We start from the raw sequence: 23359 nt of genomic DNA, 5'->3' as shown, positions 1-23359 counted from the left end.
TTGTGTCCCAGACAGTATTACCAAATCTGTTGGGTTTAATACACCTTCCGGACGTGCAGTTGCCTACATTTGAATACATAAAGAACATAAGTATATCAAATCACATTAATTGAATACATCAAAATCACAAAAATTAAATCTTCTCACAATTTTGCTTTGTCGCTTGCCACCGGCCTTTTTGGTTTTGGTTTGCAACTTCTCTATTGTAGGTTGTTTCCTCTTTGATGGGGGCCTCCCTTTGCCTCTAACAACGCGAGGACTCAGTACTTTCTTTGAACTTCCAATTTCGGCATCAATGGAAGTATGAGTACTTGCAACAATGGCCTGGGGTATTGATTTAGTGTAAATTAAATTCATTGCCTGTAACTTCTGTATCATGTCAAGGGTTTTATCTTCGCTTTCTGCTGCATTTGTGGCTACTTCATAACATATTTTTATCAAACTAGAGTACCTACTAGCAGCTGGTTTATCACTCAAGTCATCGTAACTGCTTCGAATGAGAGCATATCTACGTTTGATGTCTTTCCTCCACCTATCCATATCCACCTATCCATAGGCAAGAATATGCCTACATATAATTCCTCTCATCTCAAATAGACCACACATGCATTTCGCCTCACACTCATCTTCATTAAAGTATGCCTGCAAAGTTGATCGTTTGATGCAGTCTTCCACTTGCCTCTGATCATTAACTTGATATGTTGTAATCGCCCCTTCCGTTTTGATGAGAACACAATGAGAATAGATAATCCCCATTACTTCTGCCTGTACTTCCTTAAACTTAGAATTCGTGTACACTTCTTGAAATTTCTTCTCCACGGGTAAATGAGATATACATGGGACTGTGGCATTAAATGAGTGAAACTCCGCTGCCATCTCATTCTCTACTTTCTTCCTCAGTGCATTATCAAATTGATCGACAAATTCTTTTAATGTAGTCCCTGAATGTACGAATCCATCAAAAAAGGCATTCATGCCCTCACTCCTCTGAGTTGTGCTCATCCCAGCCCAGAATGTATCTTTCAGATATACAGGAACCCAATACATTCGCTCATTATAGAGACTTTGAAGCCATGCATTCTCATGCAAATTATAGGTGTCAAGAAACACCTCCCAAGACTTCTCAAACTCGCCCGAAGTTCGAGAATTATAAATACACTTTTGCAATGCACTCTTCAAACCACACTTATATTCAGCATGTGATCCCAACTTCTCTGGTAGTTTTCGCATTATGTGCCACAAACAGTATCTATGCCGAGTGTTTGGAAAAACTATTGCAATAGCATTTTTCATGGCCCTGTCTTGATCAGTTATGATAGCTTTTGGCGCTCTCCCATCCATACATTTCAACCAAGTCTCAAATAACCAAATAAAAGTTTCAGTACTTTCACTTGATATCAAACCTGCTCCCAACAGTATTGATTGTCCATGGTGGTTGACACCAACAAAGGGGGCGAATGGCATGCCATATCTGTTTGTGAGGTATGTTGTATCAAATGTCACAACATCCCCAAAATACTCATACGCTGCTCTACTACGTGCATCGGCCCAAAAGACATTTTGTAATCGTCCATCATCATCCAAATCCATCAATGAGTAAAACCCATCATTTTTATATTGCATTCTCTCAAAATAACTACGAAGTGCATCAGCACCACCTTTTCCAAGTCTAAGGTGTCGAGCCTTGTCAATATAATTCCGTGCATCTTTTTCAATAAATGGAAGTTTCTCAAATCCACCAGCCTCGACAGCCAATGCGTTAAAACTTTTGGCCATACCTATGCCTGCCTTGTCATTAATATCTAACTGCCTCTTCACACTCTCATCAATAGCTCGATTACATCTAAAAAATCTTGCCTTTCATGGACTTAGAGCATGGTTGTGTGCATTTTGAACAGTAGTTATGCATAAGACACCACCAACCAAGATTGCATTAATCTTTGCCTTATAATCGGTCTTCGTTGTCGGGCGTGATTTAGAAAGGTTGGTACTACGGTTCCTCGCCTTACCACCACGAGCACAACCGATTGTTACATATCTAACACTTCCATCATTTTCCCTTTTACTTCTTTGGGTCATTATCCCAAATCCAATCTGTTTCCCATATTGCTTATAGTAGTCAATGAGTTCTTGCTCAGTTTTAAAAAACATTCCCGGCATTGGCTCTGAAACCCCATCATCATCATTTATCGGTGTTGGCTCTAAAACCCCATGATCCTCATTCCCAAGCATTGGCTCTACAACCCCATCATCATCGTCCTTCCATAGCATTGGCTCTAAAACCCCATGATCATCAATTATTTCCTCATCATCTCTTACATTTGGGGTACTTATATAAGTACTACTTTCAGAAAAGAACAACAATCGCCTAGTAGATGTGCTTTCTTCCCCTTTTTCCATCAAGAATAATCTTGCAATATTAAAACATAACATGAAATTAAAAAAAATTAAATAAGTATAAAATTTTGGTTCAAGAAAGACTACATTTGTTCCAAACAAAACGCCACACTTGCTAATTCTAATATCACAAAGCACAAGCAGGGGAATTGAAACTACAAGTATATTTTCAGTGTATAAAATTGATACTACAAGCTGTTTTTCAGTGTATAAAATTGGATTTGGATTTGCTTTTTTCTTTCTTTTTCTGAAAGGTTTAACTCATTGAAAATTGGGGGACCAGCCCACTCTTTTTACTCCAGTTTTTTTTTTCCTCAACAAAAGATATCGTGCAAATAAAAAATCATGACAGTAGAAATTTATTTGCCTAAAGTTTTATGTTCATAAAAACAGATTTCACATAGTGGTTGTAATTTTCCGATGGAAAAGGATAGCTGCTTGCTTTTTGGTTGTTTGTTCTGCATAGAAACACAAAAAAAAAAAAAAAAAAAAATAGAATTTTTCTTATTTGTTTGTTTATGCAACTATTGCTTGGATGTATGGCCCGTAACTATTGATGAATAAATTCCTTGGTTTTGTGAGCATTTTGAATCAAAGTTAAATGCATGCACCCAGAATGATTAAAAAAAAATTACTTTTTGGTTGTTTGTTTAGCATAGAAACATGAAAAAATAGAATTTTTCTTGGTTGTTTGTTTATGCAGCTATTGCTTGGATGTATGGCCCGTAACTTCTGCCTGAACATGTTCCTTGGTTTTGTGAGGATTGTGAATCAAAATAGTCAAATGCATGCACCCAGAATGATTAAAAAAAAAAAGCACCCATAACAACTTCCTAATACAAGCACCAAGAACAACCTGTGGACTAGAACTAAACTGTGGAGGAGGAGAATTTGGTGGAGGAGGAGAATTTGGTGGAGGAGGAGGCTGCTGATTGTTCTTACTTCTTCCTTGAAGAGAAAATGCAGAAGGTCTGATTTCTACCAAAGCAATACACTTGAGGAGAAAATGAAGAGGTCTGGTTTCTATCAAAGAATACGCTTGAGGAGAAAATGCAGGAGGTGGTCTGATTCTACCAAAGCAATACGCGGGAGAATATGCAGTAGGTGGTCTCGTTTCTATCAAAGCAATACGCAGTCGTTTACCTCACTTAAATGAAACGAATCGTTTACCTCACTTAAATGAAACGAATCGTTTCATTTAAGTGAGGTCTGTATATGCAGTCCCAATTTGGGACTGTACGTAGCAGCTCCCTATGAAATTATTTGAATTGGATTGGACCATTAGAAGTTTTTAGAAATTTTCAGAATTTTATGATTATATATGAAATGATTTGATTTAAGATATTTAAAAATTGAATAAAAGTATTATAAAATTATTTGATTTTTTTAATTATTTTGAAATTTGAAAAAATTGTATTATTTTTTATATTTTGTTTGGAAAGTTGCATTATTTTTTATATTTTATATTTAGATAATGATTAAATAATAATTAGATGAAAAAATAAAAATTAAAAAATTAAAAAATATTTATATTTAAGTGATATTTAAACATAAAATTATAAAATGTTTCGAGAATACCAGAGATTAGAAAATGTTTAAAAGAAAATGCTAGTCTTTCTGGTGGGATTTTTTTTTAATTTTTTTTACTTAATAATTAATTAAATATTTTTTAATAATATTATGATTTAAAAAAAAATAAAATAAAATACACTAACAGGAAAACCAGTGGTGGCTGTAGAGCTATCCATATTTAAATGTGTAAACGAGGAGGCGTAAGGCTAAAGGACCTCGAGACCTTTTAGCACTATACTACTAGTAGTTAAGGATAATGCTTGTACTGCGTAGAAAAGTCATTGATGGTGGCTATCATGTTTTTTTAGTGATTAAGAATTTTTTTTTTAAAAGATGTGATTTTTTTTAATAAAAAAATGTATGAAAATAAAAAAGATAAATAGCATATTCGGTGAACACCATCGGTGGCTTTTGTTTGTGTCTGTAGCAAGACCCAATAATTAATAAGAGCAATGCTACATACAGTCGTGAAATTGCAAACGCCGCGCAATCGTTTTGAAAAAAAGTGAGATCCACGATTAAAAAGTTAGTTTTTTTTTTTCATGTGGATCCTATATTAATTCATTTTTTTCAAAGCGATTGTACGCCGCTTGCACAACCACGACTGCAAATATTATTTCTCAATTAATAAAGAGAGTAAAATAAAACACAAAATGTAAAAAATATACATATTTTAAAAATTGTGAATCTAATACCCACGTCATATGAAAGGGTGAGTTTTTTGATTTTCAATTCGAATGCAAACCCGGCCCAAAAACCGTCTCCAAAACCTGGTTACTTGGATTCTAGGCCGGATTAGAAAAAATCCAATCTAATTGAATAGGAAAAATTATATTCTTCATTCTTACTCATCACACTTTATTTATTTATTTTCTCTTACCAAATATGTTATGTATAGATAATAAGTACAAATATTCAATTAGTTTAAAAAAATAAAAATAAGTGTAATATGTGGTGTGAAGAATAGCAAATCTCAAATGAATAGTCCTAGTAGTGAGTAGATAACTCTATGCCAAATAAAAGCCTAAATAATTTTTCTACTACATTTTTTAAAGCCAGCTATATTCCGAGTACATTTCACACCCGACACATGAAGAAAAAAATGGATCCGTATTAAGTAGTTCATCAAAAGGTGAACAGGTCAGCCATCTTGCTTGGTAGCCGTTAACTAAAAGTTCAATTACAAATTGCTTAGTGAATAAGCATTGGTGATTAAATTATACATTTCTGTTCCGAAAATAGCTGATGAAATGAGGGGAGGAAACTGAAAAGTGCACTCCACCGCACAACAAATTTCTCCAAAAAATACTTTGCAAGTATGCGCATTAAAACAAAGTTTATAAGCCAAGTCTATGAAATGTAATAAAGACCTAACCATGAAGAACCATGTCACTAGAAAAGAAAAGATAGAGAAAGAACCATTCTTTTTCTTTTTCTTTTTTCTTTCTCAGCAAGAGAGAGAGCCGTTCACTTGTTCTTGTCTTCTTCCTTCATTTTCTTTTCCCACCTGCGTTTCTTGTAATCCAACAACATTTGTGGCATCTCCTGCATCAGTCTGGCAGTGTTTTCTCGTTTTTCTGCAGCAATTCTATCACATTTGTGCCCTTTCCTCTTGGTTCTCATCTCTTTCCTCTCCGGATCATATGGCCAATCTTCCCCTGCAAGGAGGACCTCCTTGCGGAGTCTAGCTCTATGACGAGCACTGATGCCAAGGGGCTTCCAGGCCCCCAGTTCCCAGTAACCCCATACACCCTTGGATAGCTCATGCTTGTATTTTGCCAATTTCTCCCGCCATGGGTACTGGCAGTCCCCAATTGCTTTCACAACAGATTTTGAGGCTTTGCCTGCCATCAACTTTCCCAAGGTACTCTGCCAGACCACAGACCAAAAGAGGACCATGAGATGCTATCTAATTTTTGTTATTTATAACAACCATTCTCAGTAAGAAAAATGCATGTCATTAAAGGCAATCTTTTTTTGATATATTTGGGGAGGGGGGTTTCAAACCCATGACCTCCATTTTGGAGACTTGGGGGTTATTCCAATCAGACCACAGGCCTTTGGCTTGAAAGCAATCTGAAAAGAAAGCCTGATTGGAAGAAAGATAAATGTAACCAAGGCAGGTAAGAAGTTGCCCTTTTGCCTTTTTCAAACAGAAAAATTGTAATAGGATTCAAATAAGACAATCATGTCATTTATAGTAACTCTTCAATCACACTGCTTATCAGATAAACACAGATATCAGATAATTTCAGGAACTTGTTTAAAGCAATACTGTTGTGACGATCTAAAAGTGAAATCTTTTTTATATTTATTTTTTATTTTTTATTTTTTATATAGGTAATATAAATGTTATTAAATCGAATGAAATAGGCTTTTCCCAAGTACACAGTGTATACAAAAGAAAACACCTAGTTACATTCTAGGAAGCAGAAAAAGATACAAGAAAATCATGAACACTAGTTCCATTGAGTACAATAGCAGAAAACCAAAGATATAAAGTGTGCAAGAAGAGATTTCTAAGTTCATCCCAAAAACGCTTCCTATCTTCAATGCTCCTATCATTCGTTTCAAGCCATATGCACCACATAAGACATGAGGAGTTGCTCTAACATTGACAGCTTGAAAACATATAGTTTCTAAATTCAATCACTCTTAACAGATTTGAGGTCATAAGTCAACATAAAAGATCAAGCAAACAACTCAAATAAAAGACTAACAGCTTCACCAAAGCTCTAGATGATAAAAAAAGTATTCTATCTTGGCCTGAGTTGGGTGTTTGAGGTGGAACTAAAATCAAGGAGAATAGGATCCCTAAATAAAGAATCTCTCTTATAACAGAGGGGGGGAGTACTAGCTGACCCTCATGCTGTCCTTGACTTTCACATCTGATTAAACAAACAAGAAGAGTAGCCTATATCAGCATGTTTTTACCCTTGTAAGAAGCAGGCTACCTGGAGGAGTGTGCTCTCAGTGTGTGTGTCTCTCTCTCTCAGCATGTGTGTGTGTGAGTACATTCTCCACAAAAGCTAGGAATTTTTTAACATTTTCAGAATATCAAGTACTTTTTTTTTCTAAGATCAGAATATCAAGTACTTATAACTCCAACCCACTTATTTTTCAAAGGCTAATTAGCAGTGACAGAACCAGTGTTAGGAAATTCAGTGCATCAAGTTGCTGTCAAAATACACTGAAACAAACTTGAAAAGGTTTTCATTTATGTAATTATTCATTGTCTTTTTTTGATCTTTTATAAGATGTAAATCAGTGTATCTAAACTTTTACAAGTCAATTAAGATCAGTTTCATATAATAATTACAAAAGAATTTCAAGTGATCAGATCAGAATCCTATCAGCATGCTTGCAACTGCAAATCAAGGACTCTGGAAACCCAACCAAGCCCATGGCTATAGCCATGGACATAAAATAAGCCCACATTCAGATTTCAAGTAAAACAGCCTACATGGCCACCTGATCCAGAAGGACAGAGTTTCAAACCAAACTCTGATATCAAGTTTACCGTTCTGATCTCAAGTTTCCACCGCTCTCTCGCAATCTCTAGACCTTTCCTGAACCCTCTATTTGCAGCCTACATATACTACTCTCTAATTCCATGTCAAGAAGAACGAAGCAGAAAAAGAAAGGGTGTTGTATTTTTTAATTTTAGGGTTCTGGGTTGTAGTAATAATGGCTAAAGACGGACCCAACTGGGAGGGATTGCTCAAATGGAGCCTCGCTCACGCCGATGGTACTCAGCCCTCTCGTTATTTGAGGTCCCTCGTGGCGCCTTTGATCGATTCAAGTAAACTAGTCTATGAATTGAATATCATTTCTCGCTGTTTTCTGAACTTTTAATTTGTGTTTATCAGTGAGGAGGATCGAAGATGGTTCATGGAGGCATAGCGAAAATCTCTGAGAAGTCAAATTCGAAAAGAAATGTTGATGCAAAAACTGAGATAAAGGAACATACCTCAGCAAATCGAGTTGATCTTGTAGCTGCGGCCGGAAAGAGAGAGAGAGAGAGAGAGAGAGAGAGAGAGTGAGAGTGAGAGTGAGAGTGAGAGTGAGAGAGCCACGCCGCCGTCTGTGTGAGAGAGAGAGAGGCAGAGGCTTAGGTTTTTTCTGGAGAAAGATGAGAGATCGGGGGCTACGGTTCTCGTCACTTTCGCGTTTCGCCCGTTGAACAGATCGGACCAACCCTCGGGTGGGTGGGTCGGGTATTTCGGACGGATCGGCCCAATAAGGTTTTTTTTGGGCACATGCCTGAATAAACGTAAAATCCAAGTTTGACGACTGAGCCCACCACATCTGAGTGAGTCCACACAGACCAGACCCATTACAAACTAAAAAGTAAACTAGCTGAAATCTTCTCAAGCTTCCCACGTAATCACTTCCCAGTAACTGCTTCCACCCGATCCTCCCATCCCCTTCTTTGAGCAGGTTGAACCCTAGTTTGCGCCACCTGTTACACGATGTTTCAACCCAATAACCAGGTATGTTCCTTTTCTTCATTTCTAATTTTTCCCTCACTGGTTGGTTCTGAGAAATGTGGGAAAGAAAAAAGAGTATAAATAAAGGAGAAAGAAACTTGAAATCGTCTTGTTAACAGCAAATACAGACACTGGCTACATTATTTGAAATCTCCCACATTTTCTCAGTAACCAAACGGGAAATTGGGACTTCTTATGCTAGCCTTGGCTTCCTTCTTTACGGTTGTTTGAAACTTTAATGTCCAAGAAAGGTTGATGGACTTCAATACGGTCTTTTGCTTTTAATTGTTTTTATATTTTTATTTTTCGCGCGATTATTTATATTTTGGAGTTAAATTTTGCACTGGGAAGTTTTGAACTGCTCATAAATTACGCTCAGTGATATGAACCCGAGAGTTTTTGTCGTTTGAAATTCACTAATAAAGAATATAAAGGGATAAATCAATTGCTTCGAGGGAACTGGACTCTGGGTTTTGCTTAAGGACTGCGATTTTACTGATACCGACCCATAGGGCATCTACTGCTTCTTATAGGAGCAGATCATACCCAACAAGGAAAGTTGTGGAATCAAATCAAACGTAAATGCATTGTGGACAAAATGTGCGGACTACCCTGAGCAAATTGTAATATTAGGTTTGTAATGGTAACAATATTCGTTACAGAAAAATCAGTTTGGAAGGCAGTATGCCCTTCTGGCACTGTGTTGTTGAAGTTAATGTAATTTCTTTCTAATTTACCAAAAAGAAGCAATTATTGTAATGACTTGAAATAGTTGTCTTTAGTGATAGCTGGCATGTGCCTTGTGTAATTTGCTTGGGGGAGGTAGAGTGAGAGTATCAGATTCTTATCTTTTAAGCCTTTTTAACCCCTAAAGGTTGGCTCAAGTGGTAAAGGCATTGGGCTTGGGGGTATGATCCCCCCAGATTTAAGGTTCAAATCCGATTTGGTGCAAACAATCTTTAGGGGCCATCGTATTGGAGGATTTTCTCCTTAAATTACCCAATGTGTAGTTGCGGGAAACTTTTTGCCGAGGACTTGTGTATTCTTGGGATTAGTAGGGACACTGTTCCCGGACACCTGCCAATAAAAAAAAAATTGATCTTTTAAGCCTTTGAATTAGTGTTCATTCTAAACCTTCAAACTGAATGCGGTGTTGGTGAGTTTTGCACAATCCAATGGGAGGGGGACACGTCATTGTTTAATTATTCTTACCGTAGACCCAAAAACAAGTTACAAAGTCCCTTTTTCTCTTACATCTACCCTTCCTTTTTCCTTTTTCTCAAGCCCATCTCTCTCTCTCTCTCTCTCTCTCTCTCTCTCTCTCTCTCCTCACTGTCCCTTCTCTCTTTGCCCCCTGTCGCTCTCTCAAGCCTCACTGTTGCTCTCTCTGTCCTCAAGCCTGCTGTTGCTCACCAAGTCGATCTCCATCGTGGCGGAAGGCTGTCAAAGTCTGGCACAGTTGAAAATTTAAATTTATTACGGGAGGTTGGAAATGTAAAGGTTGTGGTTTAGGCTGAGATTAATTGGATTTTGTTTAGAATTGAAAAAAAAGTTGAATTACAACAAATTTTCTCTCTCTCCACTTGGGAACTTTGGAATGTTAATTTTTTCAGCCCACAGTGCACCACCCAACCTCGGTTTCTCCGCACAAAATCTCTTACACTCAAAAGCACAACCCAACATCGGTTCTTCCTCCATATTCTTCCCAATGTAAATTTGCTTGAGTCTATAAAAAAAATTTGGATGGAGCTGCAATGGGGGTAGTCGGTGATGCCAAATCACTGGCAGTAGAGCTCGCTGGGTGGCAACAATGGCTGAACAAAGATGGGTTTCTATATTAGCGGGAAGGGTTATTATCTTTGTTGTTAGAAATGGGAAGAAATCCTGTGCGGCAATGTCTATTTGAAAACAAAAGGTATGCTGATTTGTCACTATTTCATTAGTTGGTGTGAGCATGATGTTTGCACCACATGATGATCCCCTTGTGTTTATTTTGGTGCCTATGGTTGGAGAGGAATAGAAGGTGTTTTGAAGATTGTGAACGCTCTATGGGGGAACTTAGGGAGTTTTTCTATAGCATTTTAAGTTTTTGGGTGAAGAATCTTGTAAGGGATGGAAACTTTTGTAATGGTCTGTTTTAGTCGTGTTCTGTTTTAGTAGTGTTCTGTTATAGCTTGTATTTAGGTGTATTCTCTTGTATACTTCCTGTGTACTTGGGCTATGCCTATTTACTTGTAATAAAATTTACTTATTAACTATAAAAAAAAATAAAAGTTAGAAGAGGAACTCTTTTGAATTATGTATCCATTCTTTGGTGTAGAAAGCATTAAAAAGTTGGGATTTTTTGCTGGTTAGTTCTATGCTAGGAAAACTCACTGTTTGGCACTGACATGATAAGAAATGGATAGTAATTTGACAGTGCATTGTTGCTGCGCTTAGTAGAGATCATAATATAAAACCACAATTAACTGGTTAACAAGGAATAGCTGAATTTCTGATGGCGAGGTAATGCATTATTAATTTTTTTTTACAAGTCAGGGTAATGCATTATTAATGTAATATCAAGCTTGTTCTCTTCTTTAAAGGAACTTATTTAGTTGAGAAGATTTTGGTTATAAATTGTCGTTCATGGAATGGTGCGAGAGGGCGTTAACCTCCAGGGGTTTGACAACATTTGTGTTGCTTCCCACCAACCTACTCTGCTTGAAATATTCCTTTAATATTAAACTTCCCTGCAATTCAGCATTGTGGAAATTATAGAAAAAATAATAAAGCCAAAATTAATAGTGAAAGGCAAGATTTTCACCATTTATTGTGAAAGTCTAAATTTTGAACTACCTGTAATGTAAACGCTAGAAAAGTAGTTGAAGTGCTGTACAGAGCCAAAAGCTAATTATTCAGAAAGTTGTGCCAGATTGCATATACTTTGCCGTTTTAAAAGTCTGCTATTCCTTCTGATTCCTTAAAATGCTTCTCAGGGTTATGGTTAGAAACGGTAGAATCTCTACTTTTGCCTGGCCAGTGATTTCTCATGTTCCTTGAAAGGTAATAAGAAAAGTGTTTCTTAATAGGCAATTGTAAAAATAAATAAGTAATATTCTAGTAAACAATAACTATCCACTATTTGCATTAAGACCAGCTTCTTCCTTTTTTTCTTCCCCTACCTCTCAAATATGCATGCAAGTATCTTTTCTGCATGTGTCAAACAAAAATATTGAAAATGAGGGACAAATCTTTGTACAGAAGGCTGTTGTTTATGCTTTTCAAATAATGTAACTTTAAATACGTGTTAATCCCTCTCTCTGCAGATTTCATTTCAAACAAGGGCATTATCTGTCAAAGATTCATCAGCACTGATGCAAGTTGATCAAAATGAGACCAGTATAGTTGTGAGGGATGAAATGCAAAATGGAGGACTTGCACATGCAGAAACTATCATATACTATTCCAAGGTTGTGAATTTTATACTGTGGAGTTGGTTTAAAAGTGTTTGTTTTCTGTGTTTAATTAGTAGAAACAATTGATCTTTTATGGAGCTCATTAAGAAATGAGTGATGGCGAAGGTGCAAGATTTTCTCTGTTCCTTAGTTCATGGTAGATGATCCTCAGATAAATGACATCTCTGCCCCCCCTCTCTCCAACCCACTCACCAAAACCAAAAAATAAAAAAGAAAAACAGAATGAGGGATGGGGGATGAGGCCAGAACTTCAATCCATGCAGGTGCATGATCATTCACCTATCAAAATAAAAAAAAAAAGTCCATGTTGTTTATGTCATTTTTTACAGCTTCATCAGGTGGCAATGTATCAAACAAATGAAACTTTCTTTTTTCTTTGGTAAATTAAGCAAACTAAGTTCATGATACCTAATTATGCAGAAACTTCAAGATGATCTACATATGCTAGGGATGAAAATCAAAGAGCACGAGGAGAATTTAAAATTTCTCAAAACTCAGAAAAGCAAATTAGATGACTCCATTCTCGATTTGCAAGGTATGATCTTTTCTTATTTTTAATAGATGCCACTGTAAATACAGAGCAAATCCATCTTAAACAAGTAAATGAATCCAGATGACATGGGAAATGAGCACTTTATTAGACCATAGTTAGATTCTGCTTATCTGGGATATAATTACAACTGTCATGGTGTAATAAATATAACTTTTGGTTAGATGCTGCCCCTTAAACATTAAATCAAGCACATCTCACTTGGGTGTAATTGGTGGTTGTCTAAGAAGATATGTGGGGTAATCATATATAAAGATGCTAAGAATGGCGTATGATTATATGTCATTCCAATAAAAAAAATCATGTCATTCTTTGCATCTTTACATACGATTAACTAGAAGGGAAATTAGTCAAGAGCTTTGTGGGAGTTGTAGCGAACTCAATAATGAAGGGTATCAAAGTTTTGATTTCCTGTTATGTAATCCACCTTGGATTGGAATAACTTTTAAAATTTTTAAATGTCTATGGCTTTGACTCTTTTTTCCATATTTGATTACTTACAAGTTTTATTTCGTTTAAATTAGTTAGAAGTCATTCTTCAAGCATTCCTAAGACTGAAAATGAGAACAACTCCCAACCTCAGCCTGAGGAGCAAACAACTGAACAGATTCTACGGCATGAAAAGTCTGCTGCTGGAATTCTGTGTCAATTGAAAACTCGGCATGGTACTCAGGCTTCCCATCTTCCATTGACCAAGGATGTGCTTGGCATTGTTGCTACACTTGGAACATTAGATGACGATAATCTTAGCAGGTTTGCTTGACCTTACATCTTCTCTGTTTCTGGTATTCTGCATTAGTTATGATCTCATCATTAGCTGCATTTGAGGTTTAATGATTATGATCGCATCCAAAATAGACTGCCATCTTCTATTAGCCTTCATCATTGAAACTTGAGGTGCCCTGTTTGCTTACCTGGTAGGGACTGGGGTATCCTAATTGAAGGACATCATGACAGGACTATTAACATTCTCTCACTATGCTTGACATAATTGTCCTTCAACTTATTTGGTCTGCAGGCTTTTCGCAGAGTACTTAGGAGTTGAGACTATGCTGGCAATTGTCTGCAAGACTTATGAAGGTGTCAAAGCACTAGAAACTTATGACAAGGAAGGCTGCATAAATACAAGTTCTGGTCTTCATGGGCTTGGTGCTTCCATCGGGAGAACTTTGGATGGCCGATTTCTTGTCATTTGTCTTGAGAATTTAATGCATGAGTCTCTTTTATGCTGTCTTTTTGTTTGACAATCTGACTTGTATTTTGTAAACCCTCTAATTTTTTTTCATCTTTCACAGACCATATGCAGGTGAGTTTGTAGCTGATGACCCTCAAAGAAGGCTTGATCTAATTAAGCCAAGATTACCTAATGGAGAGTGCCCACCTGGGTTTCTTGGGTTTGCTGTGAATATCATCAATGTGGACAGCACAAACTTGTTTTGTCTCACTGCCAGTGGGTATGGCCTCAGGGAGACACTATTTTATAATCTCTTCTCTCGCCTGCAAGTTTATAAAACGAGGGCAGAGATGGTCCTTGCTCTTCCTTGTATAAGTGATGGAGCCCTTTCTTTAGATGGAGGGATGATTCGGAGTAGTGGTGTTTTTTCCCTAGGGAATCGGTAAGAAGCTGTGCTACCACAAGTGAAATGCATATTTATCATCATTTATTCCATTGGGACAATCTTTCTCTTGCAAACTTGATGATTGCTTGATAAGATATTTGCAGTATTCATGTAATGCAGATGCCTCTGTATCACACAGTTGCACATTGAAAGATTAAATAGCTTTCCTTTCTTCAGTGTTGCCTTCAATTGATTTTGTCTCTCTCCTCTTTCTCCAGTGAGCAGAAGTAGGAATGAGAAAGAAAGGATTAGCCGCACAATTATAAATAATATAAGAAATTGTGCTTTTGACTGAAATCTACTATCTTTATACTAACAAATAAGAATCACTAAACCAACTGGAGTGGATTTTATATTCCTTGATGAATTAGTGATTAGTTCTGTGTTCAGTTTTTTCGTATTGTATTTTTCAGTGGTACAATAAACCTGTCTGTTGTTAGGGAAGATGTTGGTGTGAAATTCCCAAAGCCCTTGGAAACATCAACTGTACCTGAAAACTACAATGAGGCTGATAGACTGGTCAAGGAGATGAAATGGAAAAAAGATAAGATGCTGGAGGATATGAAGAGAGAACAAGCAATCTTGGAGAAGGAAAAGTCCAATTTTGAAAAAAAGAAGCAAGAGTTTCTCAAGTTCCTTGCTGAAAGCTCATCATATGCAACTCAGGTAATTGCCTTGAATGAATCTCAATTGACAAGTATTTGTGGCTTACATATGGAAGTAACTACTTATCGAAAACAAATGGAAGTAACTTCTTTTGTTATCTTGACTAGCAGACCTAAGTGATTAACAACCCTTGACAGTTGCTTTATAAAATGATGTTCTCACTAAGCTAAATTCTTATTTAACCTTGTGGGGGTTGTGACTCGCATTCAAAAAAACTAGATTTCGCATAGGTGTTATAGATTAGCACTGAAAGCTCTCATCATCCCACATTTTTTTTCTAATTTTGTAAAAATTCTTCTGGTAAGCGATCATCTGTCCACGACTCAAGTGTTCTCTTTATTTATTATTATAATTATTATTTTCTGGTAAGTATTCTATATAGCTGACTGGTGTATTTCTACATTTGTGGATGACTTCTAAAAGATTTTGGTCTTGATATATGTGCAGCATCAAAGTCAGGCAGCTCCAGATAGATTCACCCCAAGATGATGTATGGATCGAACATCCGTCCTAAAATTAGTACCAGGTAATGGAGTAGCATTAAAGTCTCTCTGTCAGCTTGAGCTCTGACCGAGATCCATGCTTTCTGGTTTTGAAAGCGGGAAAAATGTAGTGGGAAGGGAAAGGCATCCTTTTTCGAGGCCAGTGAGAGGATTTGCTTCTTCAATTTCTGATGCTGCAAAAGCACATTTGGATTAGTGAAACCCCTTGGAACTCAAGATGCTCATGGGTATATATTGTAATGAATGGTTAAATTGTTGAAGACCAAACTTCTGTTAAAAAAAAAAAAAAAACAAAGAAAACCACTGACCATTAGTTGGTTTTACATCTCTTTGGCAAGATGCTTGCATTATACTCATCACTTTGCATGATTCATGGTTCTAAACAAGTTAGAGTTTATCGGTGCATTTAACTAGTCTTGCAGTCTTATTAAGATTTTTCATGATATTGTTGACAACATAATAATTTTTTCCAACAAATGTAATATTATTATCGAAAATTATATTAGCTGTTAGTCTATTGTCGTATTCACTATTGTTACTCTTTTTTATCTTATTACCTAAATTGTTTGGAGACTGTTTATTACCCTGGCCTATCCATTCTTTTGTTACTACCACTTCAACATCTGCCGTGGTTGCTCTTTGTACAAAACTGCCTCATTAATTGTCACTGAAGCAGAATAATCCAGCTTGTCAGATATTAAGCTGATGGCTATTTGATCCTCGGATTTCTCAAATTGTCCAGCAAATTCAAAACCCATTCTTCCCTTCATTCTTCAATGCTTGGTAGATCTCTGAATTCTACAATATTTACAATTGTCTGAGTGAATTTGAATGCTGAAAGATCTACTTTATGCATTTTGTCTCTATTCGAGTCTAAGCCCTAAACTTTGAACAAAAATTATTCTCATTTAGATGCATAACCATCCCTTACAATATTTTTGTGTCGTTTGACATATTGTAGTACACATTATCTGAAAATCAATCTCCCATGCGGCCGAACCAACCCACCCGCAAGGCACAATATTGACGAAGATTGTGTTCTTAAAGGATGACCCAGGTCTTTTGATCCTTTTTTAATATGTTTGAATAAATTTGGAGGCACAACGGCAAAGGACATTCCATTCACACATGAGCCATTTTGGGTTCAACTCCACAACATGCCATTAACAGGCGTGACCAAAGAGTATGGAGAAAGAAAAACTTGGTGCAGCTATTGGCACGGCCATGAAAGTTAATGTGGATGAGAAAGGCATTGGCTAGGGTAAGTTTTTTAGGACCAAAGTGCAAGTTAATATCATAGAGCCCCTTGTTAGAGGAAGGTTTCTCTCTATAGGGGAGAGAGTCGTGGATCCCTTTCAAATATGGATATCTGTCCCTCTTTTGTTTCCGATGTGGAGTCATTAAGCATGAAGGGAATGCATGCTAAAAGAATAACAATGATGGAAGGTTATGAGAGAATATGAATGATCAATATGGTCCATGGCTTAAGAGCATTAGCATTGGATTCATCAAATTCATCTTCAAAATTTGATGAAAAGTACACATTTTTCATAAATTTAAAACCTTCATATCTATAATTCCACATTGGATTAGCCATTAAATTCATCAAAATAATAATATAATATTATTTTCTTAATAATAATATTTTTAATTTTTTTTCTTCATATTTTGTAATTATACTAACCATATGGACATTAATAGTTTAATTTAGTACTTCAATAATTGATTCCCAACTAATTTAGAATAAAATAAAATAAAACCATTGCCTATTAAAATTAGAATAAAATATTAGTTTGAATGTGGAATAGTAGACCTTCAAATTTGAAGGAAGAGCAACAATTATTGTAATTCAAAGTTTCTCAAATACCTCTTTGATAAATCCAATGTAGCTTCATTTTAAGTAAATTCATCAAAATTTGAATATGCATTGGCTTTAATGAAGCCAATGCTAGTGCTTTTAGAGCTAGTGTAGCCATATCAACACTTCTAGCAGCTAGAAAAAAAGGTGGTTAAAAGTTTCAGTAACATACCTTTGAGTCATGGCCTAGAATTTTTTTCAATGAGAACTTCGATGAATTTAGAAAGGAAAGTATTTAAAGGAAGATTAAAAAAAGGAAACTACCAATATATCAGCTCAAGGATCATAATCAAGAGAGTGTGGCAAGAATCAAGGGAACAAAGAATTAGAAGGAGGAAATCATAGAAAGTTGACGGCTGACACCCTATTTGGGCATGAGAATATGCAAAATCAAAGAAAGATCCCCACATGGAAGATTTAGCAGCCATACCAATCTCGATCAAATCTGGTAAGGGATCTTTCCATAAATATCAAAGGTCAAAGCAATTTGATCAGTTTGGAAAAATGGTATAGAGATCATGAAGAGTTGCTTTAGAAAGCTCCTACGCATATGACTTTTGACTTTGTGCCCAAAAAGCAACTTCCCAATCATGAGAAAGCCAATTAGGACCAACAAAGCAATTCTAAGACCCTAAGGGGAAATTAAAAAAAAAAAAAAAAAAAAGAGTGGCAAGCTAGAAATGCTGAGCTAGAGGAGACTCAAAAATAGTTTTACCTGTTAAGGATGACAACCCCATGGGTACTGAACTGCATGATACTAGCAAGAAAAGGGATTTGGTCCTAATGGATGAGGATGATAGCCTTGATATCTTGCTTAAAAAGCTTTGAGGTGATAGTTCTTTTTTTTTTCTCAAGAGCAACTTATATTGGTGGAGGTTGTTAAGCAAACTTGCCAAGACCAATGATCCTCTTAAGTTGGAATTGTTGAAGGCTTGGAAACTCTCAAGCAGTTTGTAAATTTTACTACTTGGTGAAGGAGAAGTGCCCAAGTTTTATTTTCTTAATGGAAACAAAATGCAGAAGTGACAAAGTAGTGAGTATTAGGTATAAGCTGGGCTTTGATCAAAGTTTGTGGTTGATAGCAAGGAGGGGGAGTGGGGGAATGTCCTCGTGGAATGATCATTTTCAAGCCCATTTAGATACATATTCCCAAAGTCATATCTCATTGCTGGTGGATGATCACACAAACAAGGGTGAATGATGTTTGACTGGGTTTTATGGCGGCCCTATTACGACAAAAAGAGAAGAGAGGTGGAGACTTCTAACTCGCCTCAAACCAAATGCTACGCTCTCATAGTTTGCATAAAAGTTTAATGAAATCCTTACCCAAGATGAAAAATAGGCTGGGGCTGCTCAACCTTATAAGCAGATGGAGAGTTTTAGAGAAGCATTAAAAGAGTGTGAGCTTAGTGACTTGGGCTTTGAGGGACCTAAGTATACATGGTGCAACAATATGGAGGGTGGTGGTTTTACCAAAGAGAGGCTGGACAAAGCTCTAGGCAACAGTGCATGGATCAACTCCTCTTCCTAGTTCAAAGTCAAGGTTCTTGCAGTATGTTACTCTAATCATGGCCCCATTCTAATTTTTGCAAGCAATGAAATTGAAGAAATCCAACCACTTGGAAAGCCTTTTCGATATGAAGCTAGTTGGGCTAGAAGAGAAGATTACCACGAGGTGGTAAAAAATACCTGAAAATGGCATTTCAACTACAACAGTAAGATTATTTCTACTAGGGAGGGATTGAATAGATGTAGCCATAGGCTTTCTTTGTGGAGTGAAAAATGTGTTGCACAAACAAAGGGGTTCAATCAATAAAAAGCTACAAATGATTAATTCATTGCAAAGATCTAATAGCTATACAAGAAGTTAAAACAATTTCAAAGAGAAGTAGAGGTCATGTTGGAAGAGGAACATATCAAGTGGAGACAAAGAGCAAAACAAATGTGGCTGTAAAAGGGTGATAGGAACACTAAATATTTCCACTCCTGTGCAACTCAGAGAAAGAAGATTAGCACCATTAAGTGCATCTCAGATGGGGAGGGAAACATGGCCACCAATCCTAAAGACATAAGTAGGTTATTCCACTCTTTCTTCCACAATATATTTTCTTCCTCACAACCTTCTAGCTTTGATGTATGTCTCAAACCTTTGGATGCATATGTAATTGATGAAATGAATGCGAGTCTCACTAGAGAATTTACTACATGTGAAGTTAAAAAGACAATTTTTATCATGAATGCTTTGAGCTCCCTAGGTCCAGATAGCTTTCCAGCTTACTTCTATCACCACAACTGGGATGTAATTGGTTAAATCAGCTCTTGAATTTCTTAACCAAGGGCTTTGGTCAAAGGGGTTAAATGACACTCAATTAACCCTTATCCCCAGGAAGAAAATTCTAGTGTTTGTATCAAACTTTAGACTTATAAGCTTGTACAATGTTTTGTATAAAATTGTCACAAAAGTTCTGGCTAACAACTTGAAGACTATCTTACTTGCTATTATCCCTCCAACTCAAAGTGTCTTCATTCTAGATAGATTGATCATGGACAACATCATTGTTCCCTATAAAACCTTGCATTCTATGCATAGTAGGATGAGGGGAAACAAATATGGTTGTATGGCCATGAAAGTAGATATGAACAAAGCATATGATAGGGTGGAATGAGACTTCTTGGTTGTACTAATGAAGAAAATGAGTTTTACTAACAAATGAATTGCCTTGATAATGAGGTGTGTAAGGATAGTATCCTATTCCATACTCATCAATAGTATGCCTTACCAAGCATTCCAACCTTTCAGAGGAATCAGACAAGGTGACTCTCTTTCACCCTATCTTTTTATTTTATATTTTGAAACCCTCAGTTCCTCACCCAACAATGTAGCAAGCAAAGATCATATCACATGAATCTTAATTGCTCGAGGTCAGTTACACATTAACTACCTCATTTTTGCAAATGATAGTCTTTTTATTTTGCAAGGGAAACCCTCTAGAGTGGAATATATTAATGCATTTGCTAGATGTTTATGAGAAGGCCTATGGCCAGAAGCTTAATAAAGACAAAATATCAATATTCTTCAGTAGCAACACCAAGTAGCATGTAAGAGAAATTATCACTACAACAATTGACATTAGATCCTCCTCGTCATATTAGAAGTATCTTGGCCTACCAACCCAAATTGAAAAGTCAAGATCAAAAGATTTCTAGAGCATCCTAGATAATGTAAGAAGAAGGATTAGTAATTGGAAGGTTAAATACCTTTCCCAAGCTAAAAATGTTGCTAAAGTCTATCTTCCAAGCCATTCCTACTTACAGCGTGGAAAACTCTCAAAGAGTACGCTTGGAGAGATCAATAGAGTAATGAAGCAGTTTTGGTGGGGTCAAAGTGAGAAAAGGAACAAAATTCATTGAGTTAACTGGAGGCAGATGTGAAAGGCAAACGCTACAGGTGGTATTGGGTTTAGAGACTTGGAGAATTTTAACCTTGCTATACTAACAAACAAGGTTGGAATATACTGGAAAAACCCCAATTACAAGCAATTAGGGTGCTGAAGGTAAAATAATTCCCCATATGATACTTTTTTGAAGCCAAACTAGTCAGAAATCCATCTTTTCTTTGGCCTAGTCTTGTCGCAACAAGGCCCCTTCTTAAAAATGGACTATTATGGCGAATTAGAAATGGAAGTCTCGTAAGGATATGGAAAGACAAATGGATACCACGTCCTTCTACTTTCAAAGTCTAATCTCCACCTAAGATCCTTCGTGAGGAAGCCATGGTAAAGGACTTGATAGACTGTGACAAAAAGCAGTGGGATGTCTAGGTAATCCATGCCCTATTTACTGCATCAGAAAGGGAGGAAGTTCTTAAGATTCCAATTAGTGCCTATAATAGAAGTGATAACCTGGTATGGAGATGCACCTCAAATGGAAGATTTTCTAGAAAGAGTGCATACCACCTTCAAGGAGAGATACAAGACAGAAGAAAATGACAATCATCCAACAAAAATTATACAGATCCATTTGGTCTCGGATATGGAAACTCAAGATTGCAAATGCATGCAAAACCTTTCTTTAGAGGGTAGTCTCGAGCTCTTCCAACTAAGGTGAATCTGTATAAAGAGAAAGTGATCGACAATCAAATATATCCAATACGTCTAATTTGGCCATAAGCTACTAAGCATGTTCTATGAAGTTGCTTTTCTACTAAGGATGCTTGGGGTTAGTGTTCTAAAGAAGTTAAAAAGAGCAGTATTAAGAAGAATTCCTTCAAAGAGATGCTTGAAACTATATTCTCAAGTTTGCACATAGATGAAGTTGAAGAGTTTGCAATGGTGGCTTGGAACTTATGGAAAAGATTTGGTGCATCCCAGTGCCCTAGTGATCCATCCAATAGAAGTCTGAAGGAGTTCAAAGAGGTGCATCACAAGAATCCCCACTCGATAGTGACCAACTCAAGTCCCATTTTACAATGGTCAGCTTCCCTAAGGATACTTTCAATGTGAATTGGGATGTTGCCATCAGCAAAAGTCTATGTAAAGTGGGCATTGGAGTGGTTACCCGTGATTGGCAAGATCAAATGTTAGCTACTCTTACTCTTAGAGCTACAAGAGATCTCTATCTTGATGCTTATCTTATTGCAACAACAGCTGCTCTCCAAGCAGCAATCTTCAGCTCTGACCTAGGTTTAAACCCAACAATCTTGGAAGGGGATGTATTGAGGGTTGTTAAGGTAGTGGAGGAAGAGGAGGGGAATTGGAGTGGTGCTGGACTAATTTTGTGACATCTATAAATGCCTTTTTTCACATGAAGAAGTGTTCAATTCAACATATTCTTAGAGAAGCTAATAATGTTGCCCATGAGTTGCTAAGAATGCTTTATGTTTAGAACATGATATTGTAGACACTGAAGCTTATCTAATTGTATTCATTCCCTGATTTAAAGGTTATTCACAATAAAAGTTGGCCTTCTTTCACAGAGAGAGAGAGAGAGAGAGAGAGAGAGAGCGAGAGACAGAGAGAGAGAGACAGACAGAGAGAGCGACAAGGTGGGGGAGGAGAGCGCTTCGGGCTTGAGAGCAGAGGGTACGTGAGTCTAATCATCTCAAATCAATTCTATAATAAAGATATTAGACAGCGTATATACCCTCTCCCGTTCGAGGGTGTAAATTTGAGTTTCTCACTGCATCTAGCCCAAAGCGTCTCTCAAGTCATGAATATAGTCATAATTCAAGAAGTTAGGTCCACTCACATTTTTTGTTGTTTTCTAATCTTTAGAATGGATTTGCTTGGAATAACAGAAAGGGAAATCTAGGGAGGAGTCCATTCCATTAGAAAAGATGAGTGGTGATGATAATTGAAGGCATACATAGTTGGCTAGTTATTTGTCTTTTGTATCCCTATTGCTAATACGGGTGCTTGAATTCATGGATTCTCTTGTAAAGAGGAAGCAAGGTGGAACTCTTTCATAGGTTAGTTTAATAGAAGTCCCAAATGAAGTAGGAGTAGCTACTTATTTTATGGCTTTGATTTGAGCTTCATAGCCCAAATCTCCAAAAAAATGTGTATGGCGGGTTAAGGTGATCAGCTTTTGTGCAACAATATCAAGTTTAGGTAGTTTGGATATTATAGGCTTATAACGCCACCATTTCACAATATATAGCTTTATACTCTAAAAGTTCGTTAAAGTCTCCTTGATATGAAATTTTTTTAATGAGAATTGATATTTACAATCGTTGAATGTACAAACATCGCGTAATCATTTTAAAAAAAGTAAATAAATATGAAATTCACGTGATAAAATATTAATTTTTTAATAGTTGACTCCACTCTTTTTCAAAAGAATTGCACAATGCTTGCACACTCTATAACTGTATCTAGCATTACTTATATTTGAATGTGACTTTTTATACCACATCCTGCTTTAAGACTAATTCACGAAAAAAAATAGATAACCTTAAACTATCAAGTATCTTACATTTGTTATAAACTAACTTGTATTCTATGATCACATTTAGTTATCATAATTGACCAGGTCTTAATTGTCAATTAAGACATTTGTACTTCTATATATATGGATATCATTCAAGGTACATGATATGGAAATAAGAATTTTCTCTCTTTGTCTTTCCTTATTTGTCTTTTCATTAATTTTACAGCACGTTATCAGCACGATTGAAAACATTCTCCACCTCCCAGCTCCCGTTTCTCTCTTTAGAAACTGGCTGTCGCAACTACGAATACAAAGTCA

At 36.5% G+C, this 23359-nt stretch overlaps 3 protein-coding genes and 1 long non-coding RNA gene across 9 annotated transcripts; 2 read left to right on the top strand and 2 right to left on the bottom strand.

Annotated features, from left to right (window-relative positions):
- Nucleotides 1-546: 546 nt before the first annotated feature.
- Nucleotides 547-1776, bottom strand: LOC122312603 (protein FAR-RED IMPAIRED RESPONSE 1-like). The gene has a single exon (XM_043127255.1). The coding sequence runs from the start codon at nucleotides 1774-1776 to the stop codon at nucleotides 547-549; it is 1230 nt and encodes a 409-aa protein (XP_042983189.1).
- Nucleotides 1777-5082: 3306 nt separating this feature from the next.
- On the bottom strand, nucleotides 5083-8105 carry LOC122313292. Its single transcript, XM_043128160.1, has 3 exons — nucleotides 8034-8105; nucleotides 7940-8001; nucleotides 5083-5838 (listed from the first exon to the last, which is right to left on the bottom strand). Exon 3 carries the CDS (start codon nucleotides 5818-5820, stop codon nucleotides 5437-5439), a length of 384 nt encoding a protein of 127 aa, XP_042984094.1. The 5' UTR covers nucleotides 5821-5838; nucleotides 7940-8001; nucleotides 8034-8105; the 3' UTR covers nucleotides 5083-5436.
- Nucleotides 7441-7897, top strand: LOC122313293. Of its 2 annotated transcripts, none has more exons than XR_006243351.1 (2): nucleotides 7441-7717; nucleotides 7839-7897. It is a non-coding gene; the product is annotated as an uncharacterized LOC122313293 (long non-coding RNA). The 2 variants fall into 2 exon arrangements; XR_006243352.1 differs by having other exon boundaries at nucleotides 7441-7742.
- A 197-nt stretch (nucleotides 8106-8302) lies between the features above and the next one.
- LOC122313291 (protein DEFECTIVE IN MERISTEM SILENCING 3-like) lies at nucleotides 8303-15592 on the top strand. Of its 5 annotated transcripts, XM_043128158.1 has the most exons (9): nucleotides 8307-8462; nucleotides 11438-11504; nucleotides 11768-11911; nucleotides 12338-12452; nucleotides 12992-13220; nucleotides 13486-13677; nucleotides 13763-14083; nucleotides 14500-14752; nucleotides 15200-15592. In XM_043128158.1, exons 3-9 carry the CDS (start codon nucleotides 11816-11818, stop codon nucleotides 15239-15241), a joined length of 1248 nt encoding a protein of 415 aa, XP_042984092.1. In that variant the 5' UTR covers nucleotides 8307-8462; nucleotides 11438-11504; nucleotides 11768-11815; the 3' UTR covers nucleotides 15242-15592. The 5 variants fall into 5 exon arrangements, with proteins under 5 accessions (XP_042984090.1, XP_042984088.1, XP_042984093.1 ...); XM_043128156.1 differs by lacking the exon at nucleotides 11438-11504 and having other exon boundaries at nucleotides 8303-8462; nucleotides 14527-14752; XM_043128154.1 differs by lacking the exon at nucleotides 11438-11504 and having other exon boundaries at nucleotides 8303-8462.
- The last annotated feature ends 7767 nt before the right edge of the window (nucleotides 15593-23359 follow it).

This window comes from Carya illinoinensis, chromosome 6 (assembly GCF_018687715.1).
Source record: "Carya illinoinensis cultivar Pawnee chromosome 6, C.illinoinensisPawnee_v1, whole genome shotgun sequence".
Lineage (NCBI taxonomy): Eukaryota > Viridiplantae > Streptophyta > Magnoliopsida > Fagales > Juglandaceae > Carya > Carya illinoinensis.
The sequence above is the reverse complement of the archived record's forward strand: the minus strand, read 5'-3'. Positions and strand labels throughout refer to the sequence as shown.

What these genes read in the sequence shown, in the direction of transcription:
- LOC122312603 (XM_043127255.1), bottom strand. Translation starts at nt 1,776, where the DNA reads ATGGCCAAAAGTTTTAACGCATTGGCTGTCGAGGCTGGTGGATTTGAG.
- LOC122313292 (XM_043128160.1), bottom strand. Translation starts at nt 5,820, where the DNA reads ATGGCAGGCAAAGCCTCAAAATCTGTTGTGAAAGCAATTGGGGACTGC.
- LOC122313291 (XM_043128154.1), top strand. Translation starts at nt 8,442, where the DNA reads ATGTTTCAACCCAATAACCAG. An exon ending in TGTTTCAACCCAATAACCAG is followed by an intron (nt 8,463 to 11,767) that starts GTATGTTCCTTT and finishes CTCTCTCTGCAG; the next exon opens with ATTTCATTTCAAACAAGGGC. An exon ending in CTATCATATACTATTCCAAG is followed by an intron (nt 11,912 to 12,337) that starts GTTGTGAATTTT and finishes CTAATTATGCAG; the next exon opens with AAACTTCAAGATGATCTACA.